At 40.9% G+C, this 12,203-nt stretch overlaps 1 protein-coding gene across 4 annotated transcripts in view; it reads left to right on the top strand.

The window, feature by feature from the left end:
• GRIK1 (glutamate ionotropic receptor kainate type subunit 1) overlaps positions 1-12,203 on the top strand; it is a 175,595-nt gene that overhangs the window by 140,593 nt on the left and 22,799 nt on the right. For all 4 annotated transcript variants that reach the window (XM_074902559.1, XM_074902540.1, XM_074902569.1 and 1 more), the window contains 4 exons: positions 1,964-2,077; positions 3,285-3,488; positions 4,107-4,330; positions 9,498-9,616. In XM_074902559.1, coding sequence (XP_074758660.1) covers positions 1,964-2,077; positions 3,285-3,488; positions 4,107-4,330; positions 9,498-9,616 — 661 coding nt within the window. The remainder of the gene's footprint in view (positions 1-1,963; positions 2,078-3,284; positions 3,489-4,106; positions 4,331-9,497; positions 9,617-12,203) is intronic.

Here is a 12,203-nt window from a genome sequence, read left to right as displayed (position 1 = left end):
AATCAGGCTAAGGCACAAAGGCCCCCATTTCCCTCATTACTGGTGAATAGATCATCCTACCTGACATGCAGAATGCTATTGAACCAATCTTGCTTTTGACTCTAGGCATTTCATGTTACAGTGAATTGATTTAAACCAAATTACAATTGGTTCAGAGCACAGGCTTGCTGAGAAGGGCGTATGACACCTCTCAAACTTGTCACTAAACTGCAATAAATCCCCCGGATTCACCATAGTGATGTACTACCTTGACCTCATTCTTCCAGTGCCCCTCCGACCTCCTCCATCACTCTAATCAAGGCTGACCTCCGATGTCATTCTTTTATCCAGACATAGAGTGGTCTCCTGGTGTATTTCGTATGCACTGTGACTGTGTTGCTCCATGTTCTTCATGGTTGTTCTCCTCTTCCCTGCTGCCAGATGATAAAAGCGTATCAAGTCAGTAACAATGAGCAGAACGGCTTTTGATTAACTCAGCCACCCTGGTGCAAATTCAAGGACATTTGGTTATTTACTATATTCCTGGCACAGGCTATCATAATATCCAACATCTTATTTCCTGTGTACTTTCCAGATCAGTTTCCCAACCTGATCTAGTTTCGGAAACAAAGGGAATGGCTGATAAACGCTTCAAAAAATTGTTTTAAAAATGGCATGACTATCCCCATTAAGCATACTTTGGAAAAAAAGTTTGTGAAAGGAGAAAGCAATGGCATCCAGGGACACAAACTCAAAGTTTATTTGAGCTGCTATAGTTATTACCCCAAATCCACACTCGGCAGGCACAAACTAATCTGCTGGGTTTGGTACAAAGGCAACGCCATCTCTACCTCAGTTAAGAACCAAAGAAAAAGAGTCCAGCCTGGGTCCAAAATGACTCAGCAACTGATGGCAGATAGAGACCTTCAGTACACAGACAAGTCAGTGGATTTTGTTTTAGACTTACTTGGCATCTTCGGTGGCAATCCCAGAAGGGAGGATCTGAAAGCAGATCCCTCCCAGGTAGAGCTGAATCATGCTGGCAGGGTGGCACAGTGATGTGAAGGGCTCTGTAAATGGCTGATATCAGTCCCCCACACCATCTGTCTAGTGCTCTCCACAAATGTCCAATACAAGACAAACTGCCTGAGCCTGCTCCTTGCCTGGAGTTTTCTCACATCAGCCGTCAGCCATGCTGTGTATGTAAATCCAAAGGCAAAAATCCTGAAGATGCTTTCAGACTTTGTCTATGTTAAATAAATATTTATCTGAATAATTCAACATGGTTGCAGTTTCTGCCTTCACAAGGCGTAGATCCAAATCCACTAAATTGTGAAGATCTTTCCCTTGAGGCTTTGGATTGGGCATTAAATACTGGAAGTCTTCACTATCTCTAGGGCTATAAAGGAATTTGCCTTTGGCCATTTTACTTTACTGAACAAATACTGATCAGTGCGTGAAATTATATCACCTTGCTAGCTCTGTCATGTATAGTAGTCAAGAAATGACAGAATAATCTTTGCTAAACCTGCTGAAGCAAAAAGCTAGTGCATCCATCAATCTGCTTCAACATATTTATTAAAACTTTTAATCTGTTGTATCAGAAGAGAGAGGTCTTTCAACTCTACCCCTTACAAAATTTTAAAAAAATAATAAAAATAGACATTTGACATTTTTTTAGCTGGAATATATTCCACTTCGTAGCAAATTGGCTAATACACCACTGTATTGACATACTTTGTACTCTTACAGCTTACTCATTTCCACCTGTTTTTTGAAAGGGCAATATGTTCCCTGTGTTTTCTAAATCAGCCATTTGATGTTGCTGCCTTACTCAGACCTACAGCCGTTTCCCTCCTCTAGCATTTCGTACTGCTGGTGTCTTTCTGTGGTGACTAGAGCCAGTGCATTCTTCCTAGGCATTTAGGGAAATGTTTCAGTTCGCTGTGGCCAGGCAGCCTCTCACCTGCTCTCTTCTGTGCAGATTGGGGTTTGGAACTCATACAGTGGCCTTAACATGACGGACAGCAACAAGGACCGATCAACCAACATCACAGATTCCTTGGCTAACCGGACGCTTATTGTCACCACCATTTTGGTAAGTCTTGCTGGGCAGAGATGGCACCGTCAGCCATGCTGCAAGATGCAGGTATTGCTGATGGTGGGTTGCAGGGCTCTCCACAGCTGCCTTTGCCACCTCTGCTCTGCAGCCCATGGCTGTTTTCCTCCACTTAAACAATGTTTTGTTAAAGTATCCTGTTTCAAGGAATTTTTTTTGATTTAGACTCAGAAGCGACATACACATTCATCCATGAGATTGATTCAAAAATACCCCACTGCCAATGAAATAGTCTTGGGAACCTCCGCCTCCAAGGTTGTTTCACTTACTTAAATATTTCAGAGGCAAACCCTGCATACTTTTCTTCTCAGAAGAATTAACACACACAAATACTCAGCTTTGTAGTCAGTGCTTATACGTACTTCTGTTGTACTGAAAATGAGATGAAGAGGACTGAAAGAAAGTAACAAAAAGTGGATAGGCAGACTGAGTTATGACCTCACTATGATAAAAGGAAAATATGCAACTGGGTATTCACGAGTTGTTCCGCCTCGTGCTTTCTGCCTGGCTGGTAATGCCACTTTTTTCAATTATTCTGTCAAATTCCTCAGGAGGAGGGAAAGAGCTCAAAAGCTCCCTCTACACTCCTTTTCTATTGCCAGAGGTCTTTTGCCACATTAAACTGCAGAAACCTGCTTGCCCAGATCTTCTTCTATCCAAAATGCTTTAAAAAGAAAAGCAACAAGGTACTTTGCAATCTACCTATGCTGTTCTCCATTCTTTCATGTGGATACCTTATTCACTCACAGCTAATTTGTACATTTGCAGATTTCTTTCAATAAAGATTTGTTTCTCACAAAATATAAATTTTTAGGTTCCACTTATGATTATTTTTCTGTTATTTAGGCTTCTCTCTCCTTCAGTATCCCTTCCTGTCCATTAGGGTGGGACAATGTAGAATACAGATCTTGGTCTGATTTTGGAGCTACTAAGCACTACTTTTGTTAAAGCTCCTGGGAGCTATGAATTGTCTGTTCCACTGAAAATTAGGGCCCTTATGCTTATCACTAATTGATTCAGTCAATTTGTTAACACACCTAAAACAGCTTTTAATGGACATGGTAAATTACTGGTTTCCACCTAATTGCAATCCATTTATAAAATATTAACATAATTTAGAGAAACTGATATAAATCTGAAACAAACCTCATTTCCATTGCTACATGTCTACTGTCTTTTTCTATAGGAAGATCCCTATGTTATGTACAAGAAGTCAGACAAGCCCTTGTATGGAAATGACAGATTCGAGGGTTATTGCCTGGACTTACTAAAGGAGCTGTCAAATATTTTAGGCTTCATCTATGAGGTCAAACTAGTTTCTGATGGTAAATATGGAGCCCAGAATGACAAAGGAGAGTGGAATGGGATGGTCAAAGAACTCATAGATCATGTAAGATTGAATCCTTCTCTCTTTATTCTCCTTTTACCTGTGGTATTTGATATGAAGCCAGCCCAAATGAAATGTTTGCTTTCATTTTAACTTTTTTAGAGCTACTAGTCTGTCTTTATTGCCACTTGTCAGAGTAGGAAGGCACATCAGTACATCTGAACCAAGAGTTTGCAGGTGTCGGGGGGAACCTCCATCTGAAGTGGGGCAGCACGCACTGAGGTAGCACAAGTCCTGCCCATCCCCTGGCCATAAATTTCAACAGCAAAGGCTGAGCTTCCAGCTCACCTCTGCCCTGTGGCAGCCTCTGCCCTGTGGATGTAGTCCCTGCCCAGACGCTCCACCAGTCCTTGCTTGCAGTCTGCCCCGTTGCACAGGACTGAGTCCCATGTCCCCGGTCATGCCTCTCTGACTCACATGAAAGTCACAAATGTCCCTCTGCCTGCAAAAAGAGGAAACACAATATCATGTACCAGCTGTAGCAATGTTAAATTTTGTCACACACTTCAGATTTATAGTCAAATTTGGTTTAGTTTTTAATACTTGGGGGGAAAAAAGGGAAGAAACAGTGCATTTGCTGAACATGAAAAAGAATGAGTATTTTCCCATTTGTGTTTTCAGAAAGCTGATCTGGCAGTTGCTCCTCTTACTATTACCTATGTAAGAGAGAAAGTAATTGATTTTTCCAAGCCCTTCATGACGCTGGGAATCAGTATCTTGTACCGGAAGCCCAATGGGACAAACCCTGGTGTCTTCTCCTTTTTAAACCCTCTTTCTCCTGATATTTGGATGTATGTTCTCCTAGCCTGCCTTGGAGTCAGTTGTGTCCTCTTTGTCATTGCAAGGTAAGTCAAAGACGTAGCTTTAGATGCAGCCACATTTAACTATCTCTACTCCCATAGGTGTTGCATGGGCTCTGTGAAGGATAACACTATCCTAAGGGTTTTATCCAGGCCTAAAACATAACATTCTAAAAAGTCTTGGTATTTTCACATCAACACTGCTATCACTTTTATATATTGCAATGTGATGAGATTTTACTTTCCTTAAGGGCTGAATGGAGAAAAATAACTGATGAAATGCGTCAGCCTTTCTTTGTCAGTATGCACCACCTCAGCAGACTACATGTTGAAAAGCAGTTTATGTTACTCAAATAAGCACCTTTCTTTTCCACTAACAGTTCATACAGTTAAAAGGTAAGAAAGAGGATGTGAACATATTTTTGCTGCAGGATGTTAATTAGCTCTGCTAATTTCCCCTTGAAATACAAGATAACATGACTGGGAACCTGAAGGGACAATCTGCAAGTATACCCAAAGACTCTCCCAGCGCTGTCCTGAGGTGCACCCTGCCTGTCAGTGGCAGGCTCCCAGATGTCCCTATTCAAAACCAAAAGGAACTAAGCACATACACACCATTTTTCCAAATGAAGCTAAGCTCATAACGTTCTCAAAAGAAGGCAGGTGTGCCACAAGGTTTCTGGACTGGTGGACCAGAGTCACATTTCCAGAGGGCCAGCAGAACACTCTATACCCTTAACATTGAACTTTACCTTAAAAACTCTGGACAGCTGATACGGTTTCTCAAACTGGATACAAAGTACTTATTGTGGCCTCAGAGACCATGGACCAGTCTAGGAGTCAGTTGCTCTAGGGCTTTGAACAAGAGCAAACCAAGCGTGAAAAAAAACGAATTTAGAAACTTGTCAGAGGAAGTCGGTCATTTGAGGCATAGTTTTTTCTATACTCCTGAATAAACCTGGACTGTGAACTGGCACAGTTATTGTCCTTTTCTTCATATAGTGGCCTTGGAATATAATTTCCAACTCTGTTTACCTGATCTCATCCTATCCTTCATTTTTTCCTTTTTTTTTAATTTCAAATACAAATATTTTTATTAGTGCTTCACGAAGATTCATATTTAGTGCTTTTTACCGAGGATCCCTAATTAAGCCTTTCCCCACATCTGTTATGTATTGGTTTGCTTATACAACAATATATTCCCCATTAATAAAGTATATGGAAAATAGCCTGAGTAAAGATTTACACTACGAAATATAAGAACTGAAGTGATGTATCATTGGAAGTTCACACATTCACATCACAGCAACAGTAGTAGAAGTGCTGCAGTTTTTATTGCAAATTATGGCATTCAACTTTCAGAAGTCAGCAATAATGTATATATTCCAGTGTATACATACATACACCTCATTCAAAGGTCATAAAATAATTGTAATCTGAATCATTAATTATGATAATATAGCACATTGTGCCTGACTTCCACATCTGTGTGAGCCAGGTCAAATTAAGCTCTTGCTGCTTTTTCTCCAGTTCACCATTTTCTTTTAATCAGAAGACACAAGCCTCCAAAACCTTTACTCACATGAACAGTTCTGCTGAGAGTGACTGGCCGCAGATACACATTTCTCCGTGGTCCACTGAACAACCCTTGTTCCAGGTGGACAACCTAAGTAGATGCTTTGCTTGTTTGCATATTTCTATACTGGTACCAAAGTACAGAAATTTGTGGGATTTTCTTTTTCCTTTACGTTACTGAGAATGTAAAGAAGGAGGAGGAGAGGTCATGAGTTAACCTATCAGTTGGCCCAAGGTAAAAGAAAGGGTTTATCCACCCCTGACATCTATAGGACTCTATAAAATCTGGCATGACTTCCCACAAGCTCTTGCAGTGGCTCACTGTACCAGAAATAATAACTCTTACTGTACACAAATCATGATTTCATTCATGACTACTATTAAATCTGCTCGACTGTGACAGATTGACTTTTCTGCAGTTGTGTGCCAAGACTAAAAACATCCCACAATCCTCTCCACCTCAGCACAGGTGGAAGGGAAAACAAAGACCGAGATATCCGTGGGGCTTCTGTTTTTTAAAATAACAGCAACAATTTTGCAAGAATAAATAAACATCAGGGTCCTCTGTCTGCTTGCAGAGCTGCCTACGTGCAGATGCGTGGCCAGAAGCAAACCGAAGGACAGCACAGTGCTCACAAATCATCAGCTGTGAAACCTGTTAGCTTTTCTTTCTTGACTGTTAAATATTGCTCCAAATCACAGTGTAGCCTTTGGGTAAATCCATAGGTTTGCCCTGTGTAACTGCGTTATACCTTTGTTTCCGAAATCTTTTTAAAAAGCAGTAGTTCCAGCAGCAGCGTAACTAATGAACCCTGATTTCCCTACAGATTTGTGTCTCATGGTGGATTGTGATCACTAGTTGAAGTTTGTTTGTCTGTCTGTTTGTTTTCTCTGCAGCTGAAAGATTTATGGGTGATCTCTCCCCTGCGGATTAACTGATACATAACGAGTTGTGAGCTCACCCTGCAGCTTCTTTCCTAGTGGGGCTACTACCACAATGTTTCACAACACTTGCAGGAGCATAATAAACTCTAAGGCCTACCTATTTGTCAAATGTGGCTAAAATTAGCTAAAAGGCTTACATATCATTAGAGGTATAGACCCCCCCACATTCACAACACACAGCACAAAGCCCAACTTGTAACAGCTTAAATAAATCAAGTTTGCATATCATTTAATAACCCACCTATTTTAGGAAAAGAGTGTACTAGTTCAGCAAAACAGTTAACATAATTTTCTGAATGTTGAATTTTTTTCTGACATAAGTGCTTTTGTTGAACTGATGCCTAAAAGCAGTGCCTAATTAGATCGTAACTACATAGGCTGAAGAAGTACACAAAACTGTGTTCATATGACATCTTAATTTAATTTAAACTTTATAAATTTTAATTTACCCCAGGAAGCTAAGCTATTCTTATAGTCTACATCTAGACCTGTTCACATCTCCAAATGCATCAAGATTTCTGTAAGATTTGCCAAGTGTTTTAGCAAATATTGGTTAGATTGGTTTTAAGAACCTCAGGAAGCATCCCCTTTTTAACACTGCCACAGTAAATTAAATGGTTAACAGTATTTTGACATCAGTTCATGGAAGACAAATACTTGGGAATAATTTTCATAACTGGGATAATCTTCCTGTTATTTCTTCAGGCTTTTCAGCAGCTGAATAATTTCTCATTTGTCTTTGAGCCTTATGTGGCCCCATCATTGTTATATTAATTTTTAAACTTCAAACACTGCAAAGGGTTACAGACTGACAAAGCACTTTTCCTAAGTACGCTGGCAGTGAGTGAACAAGGTGTTTTCTGCCAAAATTTCCCTTTACTACAAACGCCATAGCAGTTGTGCTCTTGATGTCAATGATGGTAGAGCTAGGTAGCTGAGGTAGCCACCAGTGGTGAATAATGTCACACAGAGACTATATAAAAAGGTGCTTAGTTGAGCTTGAGAATCTCGTCTTTATCAGAAATCTCAGCATAGCTACTGCTGAAGGCCTGAAGAGGGGGAAAATGTCCAGGAAAACAGAAGACCTGAGCAGTGAAATAGAGCTGAATTGTAAGCCAGCCTCTTCTTAGAGCTGAACATAGCAATAGAAACACAAGAAGAAAATCAGCTTTTGTTTCAAGGTGAAAAAGAAATATATGCCCTAGTACCGCATTAAAATATATACCCAGAGCTATAAAAATCTTTCTGGTCTGGCAGAAAGAGTTTTGCTGCAAGAATTTCATTGCCACGTTCTAGCAATGGCTGTTTTCCTCTTTTGGTGGTGGAGACATTTGTTTCCAAACTACTGGATGTGGTTGTTGCCTAAAACAATGCAAGATCCCAGCCTTGGGCTTCCCAATCAGGTCAGGGCAGGGTTACTTGTACATCCTCTTACTTTCCTGTGTTAACACTGTGGGACCCTCTGGGGAACACTCGGCATGGGACCTCTTCACTTCTGTGGTGGTTGGCAGCTCAGGCAACCTACAGGTCCTAAATGGGGGTCTCTTGTTAAGGATGTGTTTCCCCACATGTGCATGAACTGAACTGGAAATGATTTTGTTACTACATAACAGTTGCTTCCATTATTCTAGCACAAATTTGAAACATATATCTTGGTGACTGCTTTTCTTTTAACTGGTGTATGCAGAACTGTTGTATCTTGAAACTGAAAGCTGTGTCTTTTGTTAGGATTTTTAATACTGTTTCACTCGTAATGGTAATATTGTGCGGCTAATAGCATCCTAAGCTACATACAGTTTCAATTAGTGGGTTCATTATTATCAGAGTTCATTACTTCATCTAAGCAAGGCACTCTGCTTGCAACCGTGCATAAATTCAATGCTTAATTATATTGTTGAAACTGTAATTAAAATGTATTGGCATGACATTGTCAATTAAAGCTATATTCATAAACTTCATGAGAAAGTATGCAGCAAGCCACGCAGCAGCGGGAGGCAACAGCAGGCAAGGTACCTTGGGGAGAAATGGTCCTTAATGTAGCTCTGCCAAGTGTTGTGCAGAGCAGAAATGGCACGGTTTGCAGGACAGTGCATGGGGAATAGAGCAGAGTTCTTCTGTTAAGGCAATTCTCTGTATAATTCTCTCCCAGCAATGCCGACAATGTGGCCCTATGACTTTCTGGCACTGCAATTGCTCCCAAACGCCTTCAAATGATCGGCAGCTTTGTTTTTGCTGCCGCGGCAGCCTCATGCGGGAAGAGCATCTCAACTACAGACAGCTAGTGATGCTGCTACTCCTTCATTATTTTCTAAATGCTTTACCAAGGAGCAGCTATGTGACTTTCAGTTGTCCCCACACCCCTGCAAATGTTTGTCTGTCAGCAGTGCGGGCAGGGAAGCTGTGGGGTATTGCAGCAGCCTCACCCTTGAGGGCTCTAACCTGAGAGCCGGAAGAGTAAGGGAGTTGCCCTGTGCTACATCCAGGACTGTGAAAACGGCTCCTGGCATTGCAGTGCTGCTCCACAGCTTGTGCGAGGCAGCTGTGAGATGTCCTGTGGACAGCCTTTCAGCTGAGGTTTTCTTTTTCTTGTTTCCTTCATTAACCTACTCACTTTGTGCGTTGTTCAGCAGGTTTGCTGCCGCTGTGTGTACTCTATTTGATGTTTACAGATTGTTTCTGTTAACTGCCACAGGTTTACACCATATGAATGGTATAACCCCCACCCGTGCAACCCAGACTCAGATGTGGTGGAAAACAATTTTACTTTACTAAATAGTTTCTGGTTTGGAGTTGGAGCTCTCATGCAGCAAGGTACACCGGTTACACTTCGTTATCGCACACGTCCCACAGTCTGCTCAAGGGCTTCTGTGCTGGTAAACTCCACCCTCTGTAAATACAACATATACTGTAAAACCTGATCTCAGAAACTAAGCAATAGAAGAAAGGAAGAAAACGACGTGCTGCTGCAAGCAGGAGCAGGCAGAGGAGGGGAACCTACCTGTGAAACCCAGAATAGGGCTGCAGCAGGAGGAAGGAGAGAAAGCGTCTGAGAGAAAGGGAAGCGGACAGGGTCACATGGGAGCTTCTGGAGCTGAAATGTAAACTAATCACAAGAAGGATATGAAGTGTTTTATGCTGAAGTTGAGTTTATTGGTATAAGAGGTTTGCCAACAGAAAAATGTTGGGCTCCATCCCAACAGAAATAGTAACAGCCTTAGCTACCCTAGAAAAACGGTTATAACTGCTAAACAAAAAAGATGCTCTTTCTTCAGAAGGGTTGTTAAGTTTGTTGGCACTTGTCAAACATTTTGTTTAAAACCAAAACAAAACCTTTTTTATGGCTTTTCTGCAGGTATGAGTCCCATCCTTCTGTAAATGCATCCAACCCTAGAAGCATTAACTTAACCCAGTCACAAGTCCCTGTTGCTGATGGTTTTGGAAACAGCTGACATTTTTACTCGGTTGACAAGGAAGGGCAGTGAAGCTTACTCCATATGGGAAGTCAAACAGATATTTGTACTAAACACATTTGTTTATGGCGTGTATGTTCTAAGGTTTCCAATTAAATCACTATTCACCAAAACTGAGGTCCACTGAAAAGAATGAAAATATTTTCTGACAAACATTTCAAGTTGAATCAAAGATTAACAAAAAAACCCCCACCCCACTACAACAACCAAAAAGGCAATCCAGAGGAAAGCCCAGCACTACCTTGGTATTAAATTCCTAAACATTTAAGTAAGGAATATAAAACCATCTCTGCATTCATCCAGGTACAGTTTATTCTTCCCTCTTTAACAGATATGAGTAGCAGTAAAAAAAAAAAAAAACAAAACCAAAACCAAAACATGAGAAGGATTTTTTCATAGATATGGTAGAAAATAAAGTTTGTATTGTACCTAAGATGCACTTGCTTTTATTGGTGCACTAATCTACTGACAGGATATAGAGCTTCCTCATAGAAATTACTTTGAAGGAGGTTGGATGAAGGAAGAGCTGTTCAGTTTTGGTTTTTTTTGTTTTGTTTTCCTTCCAATTTATGAGTAAAACACAGCCTGAGGTTTTACAGTATCAGACAGGTGTGTGTATATAACTGTGATTGCCCTGTGTGTGAAAGTGCCCCAGGATTTTGTGTTTTGATGTACTGCCTTTTTTGGAGTTTACCATCATCCACAGCAAACTGTGGGATGCAGTGTCTGCTCGTTACCACTACCTTGGGTACATGACAGTCAGCCCCAACCAGACTCTGCTTGTCTTTCAAGAAGATTAAAAACAAAATGAAAGAGAGAAAGAAAGAAAGAAAAAGAAAGAACATTTGTAAGGCTACACAAATGTTTCCATGTACAAACTTGTGGTGCGTGTGATTGTAAGTGCATCATCATTAACGTGAAGAGTTTGAACATGATGTGAATGGTTGTGAAACTCTGCATCTAGTGTTACGCTCTTTCTTGTTGGCAGCAGCTGCTTGTTATGCTTGATTGGAAGCCACTTGTTATTAAATTTTAAAATGTGATGATCAGACTTTCTCTTTTCTACAGAGCGTGAGCAAAGTCTGGATCAGGATTGGCTGTCATGTCTGCCATAAAAAGGCACTAGAGAGACTTCAGCAAGTATTGTCTCTGACCCTGAGTCTGCTAGCAACGTTTTTTATTTAGACGTTACTTCCCCTGTTTTTCCCCTGAAAGTCTCAGATGTGTTATGCATACTCTGAAAGCATCCAAACAGGGCACATTTCATCCAATTCATTCAGAGAAGCTATCACTTTCAGAAAGGAAAGCTATCCATGAGAGCCCCAGTTCAGCCCAGCAATGGGTCAGACCAGGAATATCTGGTTAAGGAGAGTGTGTAGGGCGAAGCCGGTGAGCGTGGAGCATGTATCAATCCTTTTTGCTGGAATCAAGGCCCTCGAAAAGGTGAACATTGAAATAATCGTGGGAATGATCAAAAGAGACTCTGGGCCCGCTTGGTTCAGCTGGGAGCAGAGTGTGCTCACAAAAGCGAAACAGTAGCTCACTGCATAATTAATAGACTGTGATGTTTTGAGTTTAATTGAACTGAATGTATTCTGATGCTTTTTCACAAACAACTTTTTGCTAGAGGAAATCACAGGAGGTTTGGTAACTCAGCCCACAAATTCAGCACACAGGGCTCCTCCGACTACTGTCTTGTGCTGCTGTAAGGCTGCACTGGCAGATTTCATGGTTACTTATTAAGATACCTGCAAGGTATCTGGCTATTATGCATTACCAGGATGAATATGTCAGAGCTAGATATTGCATCCAAGTGTAGAAATTATACTTCTATAGCTGTCTAATCTTAAAAGAAATAATACCTTCAAGATGACCTGAATCAGCACTCCTAGAAGCCAGCTTTTGCAGGTCAACCCCAGCTTAGAAAT

The sequence above is a fragment of the Athene noctua genome, chromosome 1, assembly GCF_965140245.1.
Source record: "Athene noctua chromosome 1, bAthNoc1.hap1.1, whole genome shotgun sequence".
Taxonomy (NCBI): Eukaryota; Metazoa; Chordata; class Aves; order Strigiformes; family Strigidae; genus Athene; species Athene noctua.
The sequence above is the reverse complement of the archived record's forward strand: the minus strand, read 5'-3'. Positions and strand labels throughout refer to the sequence as shown.